Source organism: Epinephelus lanceolatus, chromosome 19, assembly GCF_041903045.1.
Source record: "Epinephelus lanceolatus isolate andai-2023 chromosome 19, ASM4190304v1, whole genome shotgun sequence".
Classification (NCBI taxonomy): domain Eukaryota; kingdom Metazoa; phylum Chordata; class Actinopteri; order Perciformes; family Serranidae; genus Epinephelus; species Epinephelus lanceolatus.
The window spans coordinates 40,895,156-40,917,037 of NC_135752.1; the positions used below are offsets into that span (position 1 = coordinate 40,895,156).

General features: G+C 46.0%; 2 protein-coding genes and 1 pseudogene across 2 annotated transcripts in view; all 3 read right to left on the reverse strand.

The window, feature by feature from the left end:
* LOC117269852 (scavenger receptor cysteine-rich type 1 protein M130-like) overlaps window positions 1–21,882 on the reverse strand; it is a 103,424-nt gene that overhangs the window by 14,590 nt on the left and 66,952 nt on the right. The window lies entirely within an intron of this gene.
* On the reverse strand, window positions 6,232–7,771 carry LOC144458787 (uncharacterized; annotated as a pseudogene).
* On the reverse strand, window positions 10,201–21,867 carry LOC144458717 (putative apolipoprotein(a)-like protein 2). The gene is made up of 4 exons (XM_078161877.1): window positions 21,004–21,867; window positions 13,899–14,037; window positions 11,109–11,271; window positions 10,201–10,999 (listed from the first exon to the last, which is right to left on the reverse strand). The coding sequence occupies exons 2-4, from the start codon at window positions 13,945–13,947 to the stop codon at window positions 10,870–10,872; spliced, it is 342 nt and encodes a 113-aa protein (XP_078018003.1). The 5' UTR covers window positions 13,948–14,037; window positions 21,004–21,867; the 3' UTR covers window positions 10,201–10,869.

Genomic DNA, 21,882 nt, shown 5'->3' on the forward strand with positions numbered 1-21,882 from the left:
CATCAACGGTGCTGCTGTAGAGAGGGTGAGCAGCACAAAGTTCCTGGATGCATGTCACAGAGGACCTCTCCTGGACCCTCAACACTACTTCTCAGGCCATGAAGACTCACCAGTGCCTCTACTTTCTCTGCAAGCTGTGAAGAGCCAGAGCCCCAGCCCCCATCATGTCCACATTCTGCAGAGGCACCATCGAGAGCGTCTTGACCAGCTGCATCACGGTTTGGTACGGTGCCTGCACAGCATCCGGCCGCAAGACCCTCCAGCACATTGTGAGAACAGCTGAGAAAAACCATCAGTCACCCCCCCCCACCCCCCACCCCCCCAACACTTTTACATCACCCGCCTCACCTGCAAAGCCCTCTGCATTGCAGGTGACTCCACCCTCTTCAGCCTGCTGCCATCGGGGAGGAGACTACAGAGCCTCCAGGCCAGGACCAGCAGACTGAGGGACAGCTTCATACACCAAGCTGTCAGGACACTCAACTCCCTCCCTGCTCTGCTCCCCCTCCTACTGCTTATTTTTAGTTCTAGATTGATGTGAACATCGCTGCAACACGGGTCTGAGAGTAACGTTATTTCAATAGTCCGTGTGTCCAGTGCATATGTGATATTGACAAATAAAGTTGACTTGACTTGTGAAGGACGCCACATGGGTGTGGAGATACTGACGAGCTAAGCTGATCAAAGTTGTGTCCAGTAGGTCATTGGTGCCTGTTATGGTGGCAACCAAAGAACCTGCTGCTGGAAACCAGTGGCTCAGAAAGCTGTCAAGCTGAAGAAGGAGTCCTTTCAGGCTGGTTGGTGGTTGGCCCAGGGGACTCCTGAAGCAGCACACATGTATGTTTCATATATACAGATATATATCTTGGTGCATTCAGCAGCTGATTTACTGAGGCAGCAGCTCATCATGGCTGCTGGAGACAGTCTGCTGCCATTCTAGCTGGAACATGTGTGAGTCAACCTGGGGACATTACTGTCATAGATGATGTCACTGATGATGTCACTGATGGGCTTACCTGAGCAGGTGAGATCCAGGATGGAGGAAGAGGAAGATGATGCTGCACACTCCCTGAGAGCAGGTACAGAGTGAACACAGTTAGAGTCGATCCACCACACAGGTCTGGCTGAGGACTCCTTTCTCTCTCCTACAGAAACAGCAGAGCCACAGTCCAGATCTCTGAAGACAACACCTGCTGTCTTCAGGGTCCAGTAAGAGTAATAGCCATTCACTGGTCTCCACTCTCCCTGATGTTTGATCTCCAGTGTTCCTGCACAGTGACTGTCTCCTCCCACCAACCTGACAGACTCTGAACAGAAACCAGAGAGTCATCAGTAAAAGAACAAAGTGAGTTTCATTAGAAGAGAAATGAACCAAATCAAAGCTGCAGCTCCTCTTCTACCTGAGCAGGTGAATTTCATATTCTGTTTCTCTCCTTATTATAATAAATAATAATAATAATACATTTTATTTATACAGTGCTTTTACAGCTCTCAAAGACGCTTTACATTTAAAAGAAAAGAAGTACATACATGTAAGTGCAAAGACATAAACAGAAGACAAAGACAATATAAAACAACAAGGTGCAAAAGCATAGTGCAAAACAAAGAAAAGGAGGGCACATGAGGAACCGAGAATGAAAAGCTAATATTAAAGGTTAAAAGCGGATTTGAAAAGGTGGGTTTTGAGGAGTGATTTGAAGGTGGATGGATTTGGACAGTCACGGATGTGTATAGGGAGGGTGTTCCAGAGGGAGGGGGCGGCTATGGAGAAGGCTTTGTCACCCCAGGTTCAGTGCTTGGTCCTGTGTGGAGGAGAGAGGAGGTTTTTGTCGGATGATCGAAGGTTGCAGGAGGGAGTGTGGTGGTGGAGCATGTCCGTGAGGTAGGAGGGGGCCTGGCTGTGGAGGGCTTTGTGGGTGAGGAGGAGGATCTTGAAACTGATTCTGTACGGGACAGGGAACCAGTGAAGGTTTTGCAGGACAGGGGTTATATGTTCATGGGAGCTGGTGTGGGTGAGGAGGCGGGCGGCAGAGTTTTGGATGTACTGAAGTTTGTTGAGGACTTTGGATGATGAGCCGTAGAGGATGCTGTTGCAGTAGTCCAGTCTTGAGGTGATGAAAGCATGGATGAGAGTTTCAGTGGCAGAGAAGGAGAGCAATGGACGGAGACGGGCAATATTTCTAAAGTGAAAGAAGGCAGTTTGGGCAAGGCAGCTAATGTGATGTTCAAATGAGAGGTTATTGTCGAAGATGATACCAAGGTTGCAGATGAATGGGGAGGGAGAGAGGATGGTGTTGTCAATGCTGAGGGTGAAGTTTTGTGTTGCTGTAGAGAAGGATTTTGGGCCGATGAGTATTATTTCAGATTTGCCACAGTTGAATTTGAGGAAGTTGGCTTGCAGCCATGATTGGAGTTCAGTCAGATAGTTGGTGAGGGTAGAGCGGGTGGCCGGGGTGATGGATTTTGTGGAGATGTAGATTTGGATGTCATCAGTGTAGCAGTGGAAATGGAGACCATGACGACGGATGATGGAACCAAGGGGGAGTAGAGTAGATGATGAAGAGGAGAGGACCAAGCACCGAGCCCTGAGGGACACCTTGAAGCAGGGGGACAGTGGCAGAGGTGCAGTTGTTGACGTGGATGAACTGATGTCTGTCGGTGAGGTATGATTTGAGCCAGGACAGAGCAGAGTCAGTGATGTTGAGGGAAGTTTGTAGGCGGGACAGCAGAGTGGTGTGGTTGATGGTGTCAAAGGCAGCAGTGAGGTCGAGGAGGATGAGTATGTTGAGGTGGCCAGAGTCGGCAGAGAGGAGGAGGTCGTTAGTGATTTTGAGGAGGGCGGTTTCGGTACTGTGTTGAGGGCAGAATCCGGATTGAAATGGTTCATATAGTTCATGAGAGCGGAGGTGGGTTTTGATTTGGGAGGCGACAACACATTCCAGAATTTTTGACAGAAAGGGAAGGTTCGAGATGGGAAGGAAATTTGAGATGATGTCAGGGTCCAGGCCGGGTTTTTTGAGGATGGGGGTGACAGCGGCCAGTTTCAGGGATTTTGGGATAGAGCCAGAGGTGAGGGAGGAGTTAATGATGGTAGTGATGAGTGGGGAGATTGTTGGGAGGCAGACTTTGATGATGGAGGATGGTATGGGGTCCAGGACGGAAGTGGAGCTTTTCATCTTGGAGATGATGGGGAGGAGTTCCAGGGAGGAGACAGGGATGAAGTGTGACAGTGGTTGAGTGGTGGTGGAGGCGGTGAGCGCCGTAGAGACTGAGATGGGGGGTGGGGGGGTGGGGGGGTTGCTGAGTTGAGTGTTGATGGTTTCGATCTTTGATTGAAAAAATGCCAGGAAGGAGTTGCATGTGTCAGTTGTGATGGAGGAGAGGGTGTTGTCGCAGGGTTTGAAGAGTTTATTGATGGTGGAAAAGAGAGTCTTGGGGTTATTGGAGCCAGAGTGAATGAGTTGTGAGTAGTAGTTGGACCAGGCGGCAGTGAGGGCGTCTTTGTAGTTTGAAAGGTGGTCTGTATAGGCATGGAGATGGACTGTGAGACTGGTTTTCTTGTAAAGTCTTTCAAGCTAGCACTTACGGGTTTTCATGTGACGGAGTTCAGGAGTGTACCAGGGAGATAAGTGAGTGAATGAGACAGTTTTGGTCTTTAAGGGAGCCAGTTTTTCGAGGCAGAGGGACAGTATGTTGTTGTAGAGGGTGACCAGGTCAGAGGGGTTTGGGGTCAGCGGGGTGATGAATGTGGACAGAGTATTTGCCAGTGAGTCAGAGAAAGCAGAGGGGGAGATGGACTTGATATTTCTGAAGGATATAATGCATTTGAGTTTTGGGGGAGGGAGGGGGGTCTTGAAGTTCACAGTGATGGCCAGGTGATCCGAGATGTGGAGGTTGGTACTGGAGAGTTGGTGGAGGGTGAGACCGGTGGAGAAGACTAGGTCCAGGATGTGGCCGCGACAGTGGGTGGGGAAGTTGACATGCTGGGTGAAGTGAAGGCAGTGGAGCAGTTCCAGGTGGTCTATTGCACTTTTGCAGTTTGGATCATCGATGTGGATATTGAAGTCCCCCAGCAGGAGAATTGAGGGGGATACGGCAGATAGCTGGGTGAGGAATTCAGTGAGGTCTGAGAGGAAGGAGTTGTTTGGTTTGGGAGGGTGGTAGATGATGGCGATGACCAGGGAAGTGGGACCAGACAGTTTGAGGGTGACTTGTTTGAAGGACTGAGCGGAGGTATGGAGGTTGTGGATATTTTAAAGCATTTCTTGTAGATGGCAGCAACGCCACCACCCCATATGTCTGGGCGGGGTTTGTCGGTGTAGGTGGAGTCAGTGGGTGTGGTCTGGTTTAGGGAGAAGTAATCCAGGGGTTTGTGCCAGGTTTTGGATGATGCAGTGGAAGTCCAGTTTATTGTCAGTGATGAATTCATGTAGGATGGCACTTTTGTTGGTCAGTGAGCGGGTGGTGAGTAGAGCCAGTTTCAGGTGTTGTAGGGTTTGAGTAGCACAGGGGGTGGCAGGAGTGCAGAAGATGGGGGATAGGTTTTTGTAATTCACAGTTTTAGTGCAGTAAGGGCGGGGTGGTCTGTGCTTTATGGGGAATGTCTCAGGTGGGAGGGTTAATGTTTGATATGGTCGGACGGGGGCGCTGGTGAGTGGGGCTGTGCTCTGAGCTGCAGTTGGAATGGTGTGAGGAAGTGTGTCGGTGGAGGGGGCATGTGATGTAAATAGTCATGCACGTGGCGCGTGATGTACGGCATGCTGAATACTGGCTGCCAGTGTGCGGCTTCCCAGGGAGGTAGGGTGAATGCCATCGTGTTTGAAGAAAGAAGGACGGTTCCAGAAATGATTAAAATTGTCCACGAAGTTGAAGCCTCGAGAGTAGCAGGCAGGCCTGAGCCAGGTATTCAGCAGGTGCAGCCTGGAGAAGCGAGCGTTCCCGCGACCAAGTGTGGGAATGGGACCGGAGATAAAAACGGACTTTCCACAAGTGCGTAGGAAGTCCAGGAGGGAGGTGGAAGCACTTTTGGTCAGCTCAGAGGCGCCCCGAGCCAGGTCGTTGGTCCCTACATGCACCACGATGCGGGTGATGGAGGAAGGGAGTGACTGCAGCAGCCCAGGGAGTTTTCCCAGGATTACCGGGACTGTGGCTCCGGGGAAACAACAGGTGGTGGCATTGAAGAAGCGGATTTTCCTTGTGATGCAGTCTCCGATGATCAGGGTGGTTGGAGGGAAGGGCGGGCGAGGAAGGGTTTTTGCCGGGTTGGATGGTGGCGAGCCAGCGTCCGGGTCATCTGCTGGCTGCGGGATCGGTGACCGGGCACGATTGGAAAGGTGTTGTGGTGGATCGGCCGTTACAGCCCTAGGAGGAGGAGAGTCTGCCGGGAGCGTGGGGTGGAGGAGGCCTCCAGAGCTTCTGAGGACAGCTTCCTTCAGGAATTTGCGGTAGTTGTCCGGGAGGAGAGCTGGTGATCCGGGACCGCAGCAGAGCCACTCTGGGTATCAGCAGGTGCTGGCGGGGAGGAGGGCTCCACGTCACCCATTGGCACCGGGCCGCCGGGTCGGCGAGCTGCGGGTACACTGCCAGCTGCCAGTGTGGAGCCAGCCACGATGATCCCAAAGGTAGGGCAGCTGGAGCGGGGAGACGGCGCCCCAGCAACCACCACGGCACCGGGGACAGTGGGGCCTTCGGAGCGGGAAGCCATCAGCCGCAGGTGTAGGACTAAGATAAGATAAGATACACCTTTATTGATCCCATAATTGAGAAATTCCAGTGTTACAGCAGTCAAGGAAAAAGAGTCAGATTAAAGATTTCAAAAACTAGTCTTAAATAACTTAAATAACTAGGCATGGGCTTGGCAGCTTGGCTGTCATCCTCCTTTCTCCCACCACCTGCACAGAGTCCAGAGAGCATCCCAGGACAGAGCTGGCCTTCTTGATCAGCTTGTCCAGTCTCTTCCTATCTGCAGCTGAGACACTGCTGCCCCAGCAGACTACTCCGTAGAAGATGGCTGATACCACCACAGTGTCAAAGAAGGTCTTCAGGAGCACCCCCTGCACTCCAAAAGACCTGAGCCGCCTCAGCAGGTAGAGTCTGCTTTGGTCTTTCCTGTATAGTGCTGTTATGTGATTAGTCCAGTCCAGTTTATTGTTAAGATGAACACCCAGGTACTTATAAGATGTCACCATCTCAATGTCCTTTCTCTGGATGTTCACCGGTGTTGGGGGGAGGAGTCTGCACCTGCAGAAATCCACCATCAGCTCTTTGGTTTTCCCTGCGTTGATCTGAAGGTGGTTCCTCAGGCACCAGTCCACAAAGTCCTGGTTCAGTTCTCTGTACTCCCTGTCATCCCCATCTGTGATGAGGCCGACTATGGCAGAGTCGTCAGAGAACTTCTGCAGATGACAGGTGGGGGTGTTGTATGAAAAGTCTGCAGTGTAGAGGGTGAAGAGGAACGGTGCCAGCACTGTCCCCTGCAGGGCCCCTGTACTGCAGACAACCAAGTCCAATACACAATCCTGGGTCCTGACATACTGCAGCCGGTCCGTGAGGTAGTCGAGGATCTAGCATGTGATGTGATTAGCCACCCCTATGTGCTCCCTCAGAAGCACAGGCTGTATGGTGTTGAAAGCGCTGGAGAAATCAAAGAACATGATTCTCACAGAGCTTCCAGGCTTCTCCAGGTGAGAAAGAGCTCTATGCAGGAGGAAGATGACGGCGTCGTCCACCCCAATGCCAGGCTGGTAGGCAAACTGCAGCGGGTCCATTGAAGGGCCTACTGCGGGGCGGAGACGAGACAGGACCAGGCGCTCCAGAGTCTTCATGAGGTGTGATGTTAATGCCACTTGTCAGAAACTGCTGAAGTCCTTGGGGTGCGGAGTCTTGGGCACAGGTACCACGCAGAATGTCTTTCACAGCTGTGGTACTCTCCCCAGCCTCAGGCTCAGGTTGAAGATGGTTTCAACTATCCTGCACAGTTGGTCTGCGCAGGACTTCAGGAGCCTGGAGCTGATGCCGTCTGGACCCGCAGCCTTCCTCGTCTTTATCCTCCTCAGCTGATCTCTCACCTGACAGGACAAGCTGGAGCAGGGGGGCTGTGTGCTGGGGGGTGTGGGGTGGTGAGATGTCCGGGGGAGCGGGGGTGGGGGAGGTGTCGAAGCAGTGTGCCAGGAGTGTAGGTGGGGGGGAAGGTGAAGGTGAGGATGAGGGGGGTTGCAGCCGTGATGTCTGAGCCAGCTAACGTTACCCCAGATGTGGAGCTACCTGAGCCCGAGGGTGAAGCACCAGTAGCCGCAGGTGGAGAGGGGCCAGCGGCCTTTCCAGAGCCAGGCGTTGCACAACCACCAGCAGCCGTGTGCAGAGAGCTGGCGGCGGGGCTAGCACATTGGCTAGCTTGAGCTATGCTAACCGGGAGAAGATCTGGGTTGTCTGCTAGCGCCTCGAAGCGATTGGAGAGGCTCAGGCGAGGAGGAGATGCAGTCGCATCCTGGAGTCTCTTTCTGTCACGGATCACAACTTCAGTCCAGGATGTCTGGAGGCTGGGTGTGGAGGAGGAGGAAGGCCGCGGACCGGTGGAGGTATCCCATGGGACGGTGTCCTGGAGGGCCGCTTTGAGGGAGACAATGTGCAAGGACTGTTCGTGAGCCAGGTCCAGGCAGGAGGTCAGAATGGCCTGTTTATCTTGCAGTTCCTGGGAGAGTCGGCGGATGTCTTCCTTAAGGTCTGTAATCTGTTTATTTGCTTTTGTGAGCATTATGTTGTCACAGGCCATGGATATAGCATGTTGGCTAGCTTGAGCTAAGCTAACGGCTAGGTGGTGCCAGTAGTCAAGGCGTGGGTAAATGCAGAAATAGGACAACAGCCAGTAACGTTAGAGCCAGCAGGGTTGTGATAAGGAGGGAGGGGTGTATAGGTGCCACTGGAGGGAGAATAGCTTCTTGGATCAGCAACGTGTCAGGCGTGGAGAGCAAGCTGCCGTGCTGCTATGCTATATCTCGTTGTTATTTGAGTCTTCAGCCTTCAACCTGCAAAGCATGTCAGGAAAAACTCCCTAAAAAACCTTTATTCGGGAAAAAAGGAAGAAACCTTCAGGTAGGCCGAGTCTTTGCAGGATCCCCTACCAGGACGGCTGGCCGTTCAGGACTCTCAGACTCTCTCCAAGTTGCTTTCACATAACATGTGCCGGGTTATTGTTTTGATGGTTTTGCCAACCCTGTTACCACAGAAAGTATTACTATATCTAATATTCCTAATTAGACTTATGTAATAGATGGCACATTTATGAGCAGTACTTAAATCCCTGTTTTCATTCAGATTATCAAGTGCACCCTGATTTTGCATGGCGATCACATGTCTATTAGGAAAAAAGATAATTTTTTAGAAGAGAAATATGAAAAGAATGGCCCTGTCCAAAATATAGTATAGTTTAAATTATAATGATGAGAGTTGAAAGTCTCTTTTAATCATCATTTTGACATTTGACATTATGAAATTAACACCAACAATAGGATTGACTGCCAGCCCTGTTACAGTAACAGCTGATACACATTTTACTGCCTACACTGAACATCTTTGTCTACACACTACTATGAAGTTTCCCCTCCCAAGTCACAGGGTATTGTTCTGCACTTGATTGGTATTGTTGTATCAGTGAAGCACGTCACATTTCTAAGAGGTCTCATGTTGTTGTTGTTGTTGTTGTTGTTGTTGTTGCAGTTCCATGCACACATTATTGACAAGCGTTTTGGAATCATTTTTGTTATTGAGCATTTCATTTATTTAACATAGTAACCAATAGTAAAAAGGGTTTTGTAGCAGTTAAACAGGACTTAGAACAACCAGACCATACAAACATATCAAAGGGCTCATTCACAGTAAATCAAGTAACCAGTTTCATCATATTGTGGACATTAGCTGAATAACACTCACATGATGACTTTTAAAAATGTTTTCATTTGATAAGGCTGACCTTTAAAGACAGTAAAGCTATCTATGATGATCATCCCTGCTACTCACATGTCAAATCCTGTTACTGTGGAAAGGTAACAGCGTTGACAGTTTATGGCTCGTTAAAACAAATGTGAGCTAAAGCACATGCTGTGTACTCTGAAAGGCAATTACTTGTACATATTGATTATATTATGAAAAATACATGTTAAAAATGGTATCAGGATTGAGGTTGTATGCTTGTAGGAAAAGGAATGTGATGTTGCACACTTTGTCAGAGCAGATCCAGAGTGAACACAGTCAGAGTCAACTCTCCACACAGATCTGTGGGAGGACTCCTCACACGCATGCTCACTCACTCACTTACAATTGCTTGCTGTCATTGTCTGAGGCTGTCAATTAAGAAATCAGCTGTTCTGTCAGATGGTCACTTTTAACCAATAGCACAGCAACACACCTTCACTGTTGGCCATCTTGCTGCTGTCTTTTTAAATATGATTGTCTTTGTTTCTGTAGTTAGTTCTGTAGCCACGCCCCACCTAACAGTCAACACCTAGTCTTCACAGATTCATCATCTTATCTTTTCATCAGTCCATCAGAGTCACCACCAGTGTCTGGACTCTATGGGGAGATTTATCTTGCTGCTGCTCAGGGAAGACGCCCCTCAATTTACAAAATCTCCCTGTAGAGTTTCAGCGCCAAAGTCTTTCTGTCAAATCTTAACCATCACATATCTGTACTTTTGTAATCTGTATTCATCATTTATCTTTACTTCATTCACCCGTCTTCATTGCCAGTGACTTCTTCTCTGTAGCTGTTGTTCATATGACAATAAATGACTTGAAACTTGAAACCAGTTGTGAAATACACATCAGGAGAGTTTGTACCCATTTTACCCCTATATTATGGCATGCCATTTAGGACATTATTACAAATATATATAATGTGAAGTTGCAGTACATGGAATGAAAGTCAGAATATATGGAATAAAATCTAAATATATAGATGACACTTGAATATTTGGAATGAAACTTGAGACTATAGATGTGTCACATCACTGATATGACACACAAATAAACAAAAGATGAACAATAAACTAAATAAATAAGGACAAACTAAGGACGTGCAGTGTTGAATTTGGCACAAGTTGGACACAGAACACATTTAGTAATAATAATCTTTGAATACACAAGTGAACAGGATCTGTGCAGCAGTAAGGGCGAGGCTCCAGAGCTCTGTGAACTGAGTCGAGCATGTCTTCATCTATGTCCACTGTTTAAGTTTGACACTAATGATGTCACTGCTGTCAAAATATCTCCTCTAATTAAAGCCATGCTCTAGTTTATACCCATGGCGGTTATGTCGAAGCAAGCAACTAATACACCTATTTGGATTAATTAATATATCTGCAAAGTATATTTCAGCGGTGTCTCTGAGTAGAAGTGACTTTGGTGTGTTTTTATTTAGTGTTTTAGGGGCCCAGGGTAAATGCTGCCTTGCTTTACTTTTCACCGTTTCCCTCACTGAGACTGTAACACATGCAATCTAACATCTGTTCAAGGGGAAGCTTTCAATTCTGGATAGTTTGAGAATAATAATGCATCATATCATGATTTGCATATTTTTAAGTGCTTTGGGGGGTTGTAAATTATTTCAGGGTCCAGTGAGTCAGAATAGCAACATGATTCAATATTTTCATGTGTAAACTTCATAATAAATCTCTAGCTGTTTGGGGCCCAGGTGTATTGGTCAGGATCTAAGGAAGTGTTGTGTTGAGCATGAAGTTGTTTGTATGAGCCGTTCTCCAGAAAGCTACAAGCTGCAATACCACAGGCCCAGCAATCGGCCTGTTCTGAACACACGTGTTTCCACTGACCTTCATCATCACCGTCATCATTATTGTAAATGGGTGAAGAACCACCATCACTGATTAGTTGTACCTATGTCACATCTTGGCACCTTGCAGTGCTCCCAGCGGGTTTCAGAGTCAGTGGTGTAACACCAGGGCATCTTCTTATTGTCAGGGTTACGACAGTAGTTGTTATCCAGGCCTCTGACAAATGACAGACAGTAAGAATGATGAACACAGGTCAACTCAACAATAAAGGCAACAGACCATATGTCCCTCTTTAATGAAAAACAACATGTTTCAGTTACAGTACTTGTGGGGGTAGTTCTCTGGCGTTCTGTTGTGTTGATGTGGCGTCTGAGCCGACCAGCTCTGGCATGTTTTGCCAGATTCAGTCACAGCAATCCTGCCTCGGTACATTTCACCATTACCAGTGGCACAGGTCAGCTCTGGGATGATGGTGGGAGGCTCGAATGCTGAGCACAGAGGATGAGACAGACTGGTTGTAAAACTCAAAGACAATACACGTGAAGTAGTGGCACTTTAAAATCATGTCAAATTACAAAGTAAAACTAACTGTGAAAATAGTGATTACTAAATTGCTGCTGAATTAATAAGAATAGAATCTGAAATACTTTATTTATCCCTGAGGGGAAATTGTGAATATATATTTTTATATACATATAGACATAATGAGCCCACAGTGACACATTTTGTTATATGTCGGCCTGTCAACTATTATTTTACTGTAACATATGACACCAAACCATCTACATTTAATGCAGCACTTCTGATGACACCTATGACAGATATAATAACAGACATGATTCTTGGACTTTTACTGCACACGAGACTAAAACTATTAAAATGGTGGTTGTGTTGTGGTGTTTCAGCCACCAGGTGTCACTGTGTTTACTGTCTTTGATGCAGTGAAACTTTGAATCTTTCTCAGCACTAACAGAGAGACAGCTGCAAAGCTTCATAAGGCTTCATTCAGCCATCACTACAAAACAACCACCATCAGACGTGAAACCACCACAAAGACACGTCTGATAATCTGTCTGTTACTCACCATCATATATCAGATTAATCCACTGACAACAAGATGAACAAAATGGCCACTGTCTTGTTTGGTTGACACACTTTTTCACCTTAATGTCAAACACGTAGTGTTTCCTGTGACTGCTTCACAATAAAAGCCCCCCTGTGTTTGTCCAGTTGAGCTTTCTCACAATTCGCCCACAGACTGTCAAAATTGGCTCACACCTCTCCTCCACCCACACACTCAGCACCGGCTCTCCCCAGGGCTGCGTGCTGAGCCCCCTCCTCTACTCTCTCTATACATATGACTGCAGTCCATCCCATCCCACGAACACCATCATAACGTTTGCAGATGACACCACCATCATTGGGCTCATCTCCAGTGGAGATGAGTCTGCCTATAGGGACGAAGTGTGAAGGCTGTCTACCTGGTGTTCAGAGAACAACCTCTCTCTGAACATCAAGAAAAACAAAAGAACTCATCATAGACTTTAGGAAAAACAGAGATGACCCCGCCCCTCTCTTCATCGGAGGAGAGAGTGCGGAGACTGTCACCTCCTTCAAGTTCCTGGGCACCCACATCTCAGCTGATCTCTCCTGGACCACCAACATCACAGCTATGGTGAAAAAGGCACTGCAGCGGCTGTACTTCTTGAGAGTTCTCAAGAAAAACAACTTGGAGAAGAGGCTGCTGCTGGCCTTCTACTGCTCCTCTGTGGAGAGCATCCTCACATACTGTCTCTGTGTGTGTGGTATGCTGGCTCCAAGGCAGCTGACAGGAAAACCCTCCAAGGAGTGATCAACTCAGCTCAAACAATCATTGGTTGCCCTCTGCCCACACTGGATGACATATCCAAATCCTGCTGTCACAACAGGATCATATCCACAACACCAGACCCCTCACATCCAGCCCATCACCTGTTTGAACTGATGCCCTCCAGGCGGCGCTACAGGTCAATTAATTCACACACCTCTCAGACTCTGCAATAGTTTCTACCCCTGGGCCATAAGAACTGCCAACAAACACTGATTCCCCCCCCCTCCCTCCAGCACACACACACACACACACACACACACACAGACAGACAGACAGACAGACACACACACACACACATGGAGACAGACACACGCACACACACACACACACACACACACACACACACGCACACACAGAGACAGACAGACAGACACACGCACACGCACACACACACACACGGAGACAGACAGACAGACACACACACACCCACAGGAACAGTCATGCACTTATATTTATATTTATTGCTAAATTGCACAACTGTGTCTGTTTTATTTATTGTTTTTTTTCTACCAGTAGGTGTTTTATGTCATGTACGTTTTTATTGTCTTCTTTTGCACTGTGTGGGCTGAGCACCCATAATTTTGTTGTACCCTGTACAATGACAATAAATTCTATTCTATTCTATTCTTTTAATGTGAAGCAACAGCAACAAGAAATGTTGCGTAACTTTCAGCAGCTCTGATCAGGCTGCAGGAGAGTGAACAGGAAACATCGAGGCTGATACCAATCAGATGTTGCATCACACGCAGCATCGTTTACTACACATCTGTCCTGAGTCTGAATCTATGGCGGACTCCCCCACTACTGATGAGAACCACTGCACAGACAGATCATTACTCAGTTATACTAATTCATACATTTATTGGATGTTGCAGAAATAAAACTGGACTAAAAATAGATTCAAAAACTAAATAAAGTTTTTGTCCAGTGAAGATGATCGTCACACTTCTCTGAAGTTCATTTCTGTGAAACTGATAAAATCAGATTTGTGCAGCCAGTGTGTTCTTCTTATTTCGGGCAGTCCCACTGACTGTTTAAGTGAGGCCTGCACATGAACCGACTGGTCCATCTGAGATAGTCACTGAATATAAACACACTGATTGGATGTTGGATAATAGATTAATAACTGACTGAAAGAAGAACAGAATAAAACTTGATGTTGGTGTGTGTGATCAGTTTGTTCTCTGATTTAAAGGTTCAGTACAAATATTAATAATAACACATCATCTTTAAGCAGAGTCCTACCTGAGCTCCACAGCACCAGCACCAGCACCAGTACCGACAGGTGATCCATGTTCAGGTGGACCGTCTCTCTGCCCGTCTGTCTTTCTTCCTGTGTGTCCGCTGTCTACTCTGATCATCACGTTATGTCCTCAGTGTGTATCTGCGCACAGGAAGAGGTGGAGCTTTGCTGAAATATATCTGTCACATCCTGCCTCTCTGTACCTCCCTACAGCTACATTTCGGGCCTTTATCAGAGTTATAAGCCTGCGTCAGTGCTGACTTACTGACCATGTGCAACACCATATCTACCTTATTCTAAACATGTGAAACACACCACCTGTTACACCTCAGATAGTAAAACATGATACTACCTCTGTCATTTCTGACAGCCATTTCAAAGCACTGTCTTACTATGTCAGCATATTGTTAAATTTAACAGAGCCTGAGCTAGCTTACAGTAACATCTACTCCTTCTAAAAGATTATTAGGATTTCTTGTGACTCATAAACAGACGCTAACACATTCGATAAACATTTAACATGAGTCTGTGTTAATTTTAGCTTACAATGACAACACTGTGGGTTTACCTCAGTGTCTCTTCTCCTTTCTCCGATCCAAGATGGTGCTCCGTGGTCGGCGACACAGTGTACCTCTGAGTCAAGCTTTATGTAGTTACCATTCTAGTATTAACTTTACTGTATTTTCATGTTTGCTATGTCAGAGCCAATGTTAAGTATGACCGTGAGACTCTGTTACAACTCGGCAACTTGAGTCAGAGGATTTTTCGACACTAATATCCTCAAAACCTTCCCGGACCTACAGCTTCACGCTGGACCAACAGCAAGCCGAGCCGCAGCAGGGGCACTTCCTGGCGCCCGGAGGCCGACGAGGAAGCAGGGCAGGCAGGGAGGAGTAGAGCGGAGACTCCGCCGACTGGTTAGGAAAGGACGGCTAACTCTTCCGGTCATACTCTTCGCTAATGTTCAGTCTCTGGCAAATAAGATGGACAATCTACTCAGTGGGATGGCTACTCAGAGGTATATACAGGACTGCTCTGTGTTATGCTTCTGTGAAACGTGGCTCGGACAGCGGACCCCCGATGAGGCTACAACACCGGCAGGCTACAATGTTTACAGAGCCAACCGCAACGCCATGGACCGCGGAAAAACTGGTGGGGGAGGAACAGCAGTCCTTGTCAAATAATCCTGGAGCACCGACAACACGGTAATATCTCAGTTATGTTCTGAAGATGTGGAGTATATCACCCTGAGGATCAGACCATTTTATTTGCCCAGAGAACTGCAGTGCATTATCCTGAGTGTAGTGTATGTCTCCCCCTAGGCTAACGAGGACAGTGCACTCAGAGAATTGTACAATATGATTAGCAGACATGAGAAAGCATATATAGATGCTGCTGTCCTTATCCTGGGAGATTTTAACAGATGCTACCTCAGGAAAAGCATCCCCAAGTTTCACCAGTTTATCAGTTTCCCCACCAGGGGAGATAACATCTTGGACAAATGCTGTAGTAACGTTAAAAATGCTTATACTGCTGTCGCCAAGCCGCATTTTGGAAAATGCAGCCACCTTGCTATCTTGCTACGGCCCACCTACACCAAGAGGCTCAAAGCAGACCCAGTCACAGTGAGGACTGTGAGGATGTGGACTGACGATGCACTGGCAGAGCTGCAGGGCTGTTTGGAGGCCACAGATATGAACATTTTTAAGGAAGCCACAGATAATATACACGAATACACAGATACTGTTAGCAACTACATTGACTGGTGCACTTCAATCTGCATCCCCACCCGGACTATTCGTGTGTTTCCCAATCAGAGGCCCTGGTTGCTGTAAGCAATAAGATCAGAAATCGGTGCACAGCTTTCAAATCAGCAAACATCATGGAGTACAGGCAGTCCCGATATGACCTCCAAAAATCCATCCGGGCTGCCAAGAGGACATACACGCAAGGACTTGAGAGCCGCTACAGGGAAAATAACACTAGGAGCATGTGGCAGGGAATCCAATCAATCACCAACTACAGAACATCTGCAAACAGAACTGTGACCCGGGATGCCTCTCTATCAGACAGCCTCAACAGTTTCTATGCCAGGTTTGACCAACACAACAGAGACACTCCCCAAAAGGCCCCCTGTGACCCTGATGAGAATGCACTCCAACTGACGCACACACAGGTCCTTGGGGCTCTGAGGCAGGTGAACCCCCGCAATGCAGTTGGACCTGACCGTGTGGCACAGAGAGTCCTGAAGGCCTGTGCAGAACAGCTGGCGGAGGTGTACACAGACATTTTTAACTCCTCTCTCTCACAGGAAACAGTCCCACGCACCTTTAAGTCCTCTGTTATTGTGCCAGTTCCCAAAAAACCTAACACCACCACAATGAATGACTTCTGACCTGTTGTACTAACTTCAGTTGCCATGAAGTGTCTGGAGAAGCTGGTGTTAAAGCAGATAAGCTCTGTGGTCCCAGACACACAGACCCCCTCCAGTTTGCCTACCGCTCGAACAGATCAGTGGACAAAGCGGTGGCACTGGCACTTCATTCCATTCTGCAGCACCTGGACTCTCCCAACACTTACGCATGGACACTCTTCCTGGATTACAGCTCCGCCTTTAATACAGTCAGACCAATGAAGCTGACTGCCAAGCTGGCGGACCTGGGAGTACCAACACCCACCTGTAACTGGATCCTGGACTTCCTCACAGACAGGCTGCAGGTGGTGAGGATGGGAAAGAAGGTCTCTGCTGAGCTCACAGTGAGCACAGGAACCCCCCAGGGCTGCTGTCTCAGCCCTAAACTCTTCTCACTATACACATGACTGTGCCTCCACTCAGGACAATAACATCATCTTTAAGTATGCGGATGACATGACCATCCTTGGCCTGATCAAAGGGGGGGATGAGTCATCGTACAGGGACCTGGTCCACAAGATCACTGTCTACGGAGAGGACAATGATCTTGTTCTCAACCTAGACAAAACAAAAGAACTCATTCTGGATTTCAGGAAGACAGCCCCCCCTCTGCAGCCTCTCATCATCACTGACACTACCTGTCCCTACATATACACATATACAAAATGTGCAAAACTGTAATGGACTCACTCTCCACATGTGCAATATATTATGTGCAATAAGTGATCAGTATTAGGAATGTCATTACTCGTTACATCTTTTTATATTTATTTTATACAGGGTTCTCTCCACATCCACTGTACTGTATTACCACTTATGAGTGGATTTGTATATTTGTGTGTTTGCACTATTTGAGCTGCTCTTTTATTTCTGACTGATAGGAGTTTTTCTGTGTCTGTGGGTCAGTTCATGTCTGTCCCGGCACCTTTGTCATGTGGTGTACCGCAGGGTTCTGTCCTCAGTCCTATGTTATTTGCCCTCTATATGTTGCCTCTAGGTCGCATTATTGACAGATTCTAAGGCATTTCCTATCATTTCTATGCAGATGACATTCAACTGTACTGTTCATTTTTACCTGAAGAGGTTCACAAACTATCTAGTTTACTTGATTGTCTGGAGGCCATAAAAATCTGGATGTCGGACAACTTCCTCCAACTTAATAATGAAAAGACAGAAACTCTAATTGTTGCCCCAGACATTGTAATCTCAAACGTGAAGTCTTGTATCGGGTCTTTAACCAATTGTGTCCAATGCAAACTTCGTAATTTAGGTGTCATATTCGACCAAGCCCTATCATTTGATAATCACGTCAGCCTACTCACCTGATCTTGTTTCTCACAACTTAGGAACATTGCCAAATTAAGGTCAGTTGTGTCCAAAGCTGAATTGGAAATGATCATTCATGCTTTTACTAGCTCTCGCTTAGACTATGCCAATGCACTTTTTACCTGTTTGAATAAATCCTCGTTGGCCCGTCTCCAAACTATCCAATATGCTGCTGCTTGGCTTTTAACCCGTAGCAATAAGAGGGCTCATATCACTCCAATCCTGTCCTCCTTCCACTGGCTTCCAGTAGAATTCCGAATCAGCTTTAAAGTATTGCTCCTGACTTTTAAAGCCCTACATGGTCTAGCCCCTGCATACATCACAGACCTCCTTCAACCTTACACTCCTTGTCGCACTCTAAAATCCTCGGATCAGCTCCTACTGTCAGTTGCATGTACTCGTTTCGTCACTCGTGGAGACCGAGCTTTCCAAGTGGTTGCTCCCAAACCTTGGAACGCCCTCCCCTTTTCGTTGCAATCCGCAGCATCATGTGACACTTTTAAGAAACAACTGAAAACACTGCTCTTTAGCCAGGCCTTTGGTTAACTAACTCCTTTTACCCCATCAATCTCTTACTATTTTTCTTTTATCTAATGTTTTATTTACATTTTGCACTTTGCAGACACCTTGTCTTTTGCCTTGCTTTGTTTTTAATGCTTTGTTTTGTGCTTTGTTTTTAATGTTGTCTTATTTTGTTGTACTTGTTTTGTCTGCTGGAAAGCACTTTGTGATGTAGTATCTGTGAAAGGTGCTATATAAATAAACTTTACTTACTTACTTACTTACTTATTTTAGGTCTTAATTAAACATGTCTATTTTATATTTTTATATTTTTTTTAACTAAGCTGACAAAGAGAGACGCACAAGAATTCCAATGTGCCTGTACTGTAACGTACCTGTGCAAATGGCAATAAACTCTATTCTATTCTATTCTATTCTATTCTATTCTATTCTATTCTATTCTATTCTTTGCTTATCTTGTAGAAAAGATCCCACTGAACGGTCAGTAGTGACATACTTTGATGTTTTCAATTATTTTACCAAATCACAAGGTAAAATCTCCATTTAAGATACAAAAGGTTAAAACCAGGCATTACATAGCTTAGTTAGCTTCAACCTGTACAGTTTGTCTGGCCAACTTAGCAAAATGCTGGCTGCATGTTTGCATACTGAGTGTCAGGATCCCACAGTTTCCTCATATCCTCCTGCTCATGCCTCACGTCTTATTGTTTTAAAGCTCAGTTTTTTGGTTTGGCAGTTTGTGAAAACTTAGTTATGAATTCTTTACAGTGTTGGTAGTGCATCCCACCACAGAGCAGCTTTTAGGTAGTTTGTGTTTGCTAGACGTTAAAGACAAGGAGGCACCTTCAGGTAATACAAAGTCAATGGTGAGGGCGGGAGTTAAATGCACTCTGTCTCTATTGGGCTTCTCTCAGTGTGTCTGTGTGAAAGTATCCAATCTGCACATCAGCGTCATGACAACTGTTGCTAAGTGAAGACTGCGAGCATGTAAAGGCGGGGGAGCAGAGAGCGGCCTCACTTCTCTGAACTGCATTTCTGTGAAACTGAAAAACTTTAATTAGATATGAAGCTGCTGATAAATTACTAATTATAGGACCGTGGTCTCTGTTACCATGACAACCAGGCTGAGATGTTCCTATGAGCTTAATGCGGTCAGAGTCTTCTTGTTATTTCCTGTAGACGTGTTAACATCAGCAGAGTCATTCAGAGGAGACTGAATTTCAGCAGTGAATAACCATTATATTGATTATTGATGAATCTATGATGATGTTTTTCAATAATCAATCACTGAGTCTATAAAACATCAGTAAACATGTGCAGCACAGTTTGTCACAGTCCAAGGTGACATCTTTAAATGTCTTGTTTTGTAAAGATATTCTGTTGAAATGTTGACTCCTCCCACTACTGTGATGTGATTGGCTGAATTAAAAACTGATAAGTTTTTTGGGATTGTGAGCCTCTGATTGCCCCCCGCCCTCTTGAGCTCACATGTGGATGTCTAAAATGGTGGCTCTGAAACTCGCACATGCGCACAACTAAAATTGTGTCTCTGTGGCTCTGCAGGGGGATGATACTGTGTATTTGTGTTACCATCATCATCATCAGCAGAGTCACTATTGTTGTTAGTGGGGAACAAATAACACTGACAGAATACCTGTTGTATTTTCACTCGTTTAAATTTCCATGTCACAAGTTTTATTATTCTGACATTCTCACTGTTCTTCAGTCTACAAACATTTCACTCTCCTGAATTATTTAACAATCAGATAAGTTCTGAATAACTTTATCGGCCAAACACGTGAAAACACGTGGAAGGAATTTGACTCTATGTAACAACAGACCGTAAAAACAATCATGGACGTAACCACTGTGACGTCACCCACTGGTTTGGGGAAACCCATTTTGAAGTTTGGCATTTTGGTCATCGCCATCTTGTTTTTTTGGAGCCAGAAGTGACGAGAGGGTGGAGGAGTGAGGGGTGGATTTGACAGTTCACTATCAATCGACAGTCTGTCACTCAAAGAGGCCCCGCCCTTAATGATGCGTAACATTTAAGTGTTAATAAAATGTAAACAGGTGAGTTCTATCTAAATTCAGCCCCATACAGTTGTCATGAATGTTTTTTGTACCAGGCTGTAAACATGTTTATTTCTGCATGTTAACATGGGGGTCTGTGGGGACTGACTCACTGCAGGTTTTGTCACTTCAGTGTTGGTTTTATTTTTCAGTCCTGGAGGTTGCTGTTTGAATTTAACCTACAAACACAAAAATACACACAAAAATAAAAACAAGGACAACAAAGATGGACAAAGACAAACACCAACAATTAACTATGAGCAGATATAAATGTAGCTGTAGATGTAAACAGTAGGATGGTGCAGAGTGCAGAGGGCGCTGGAATAATAAGATCAATATAGAAAGATTCATGTACAGGGGTTTTTAAATAAACATGAGGTGGATGGATGTGACAGTTTATACAGTTTATACAATGTCCTCAGATTTAGGTTTCACAGTGACGAGATTTACATGATAAAAAACTAAACTATAAAAATATAAAATTTACAGGTACTGTCGATGTTTCAGCTTCAGTTTTTGGATCCACAAGCTTCTTGTACCTTTGTATTGATATTTTCTAACAACTGTTCATCTTTCATCAAACTGTCCTTTTAACAAAACTCATCACAACAAAGTTGGTGTGTGATAACAACAGTGTCATTGTTTTTTTGAAAGAGATGCTGCTGTTGAGTCAAACTTTAACACATCTTTGTAAAACTTCCACAGACTGAATGTCAGCAGTCTGTAGCATGGTACAAAAATGACTGAGTTACTTTCCTCAGGACACTGACCATGAACTTTGGATCCTCAGAGGTGTGTCTGTTGCCCTCCACGCCATCGTAGAAGATGATGCTGCCGCCATATCACCAAACGTTCAAGACGTGGCTGTTGTGTTGGAGGGGGCCGTCGTGCTGCATGACCTACCAGACCTCTGCACTGCTGTTGCAGACCTCTTTTACCTTCTGTATGCCGTGAACATTATGGGGTACACCTTTGAAGCAGTCCAGACCGTCTTTATCGAGCTCGTCTCTCAATGAATGTGTGTGGGGAGGCCAGTTCCTGTGCATTGTGGTTAGTGCTCATGTTAAACTTCACAGCCATTCAGCCAGTCATTTGAAGCATGTACGTCCCCTTTGGCTCTGAAATAGAGATTGTCAGTTGAAGTGTCAGTGTCAGTTGCCACTTGACAACAGGCGCAGCTTTTAACTGGTCCATTTCATTGTGGTTAGTGCTCCTTTAAACATTTCACTCACACAGCTGATTTTCAGGATGAATGTTTGTGGCATTGTCAGTAGCTATTTTAGTGTTTGAGGTCCAGTAGGATTTATCACTATATTCACTCATGGAGAAAACTCAGAGTGTTTTGTTTACTGTCAACAATATAGTAACACTAGTCCATACCCACTGAGTGCACAGTTGCCCACGGACAGTTTCACATGTTGTGTGTTTGGGATACAGGTCATAGGAAATTGCAGATTAAATAGTCAACTGAACCCATTAAGAAGAGCAATGTATTCAGACAGAGTGTTTGTGAACTTGATAGTACAATTGCTTTATTTAAAGTACAGTAGATTGACCACGTCAGTGAGTAGAAAAACGTGGGACAGACAGAATGACTGACTGACAGAATGACACACTGACAGTTTCCATGATTATGTACAGCATACCAT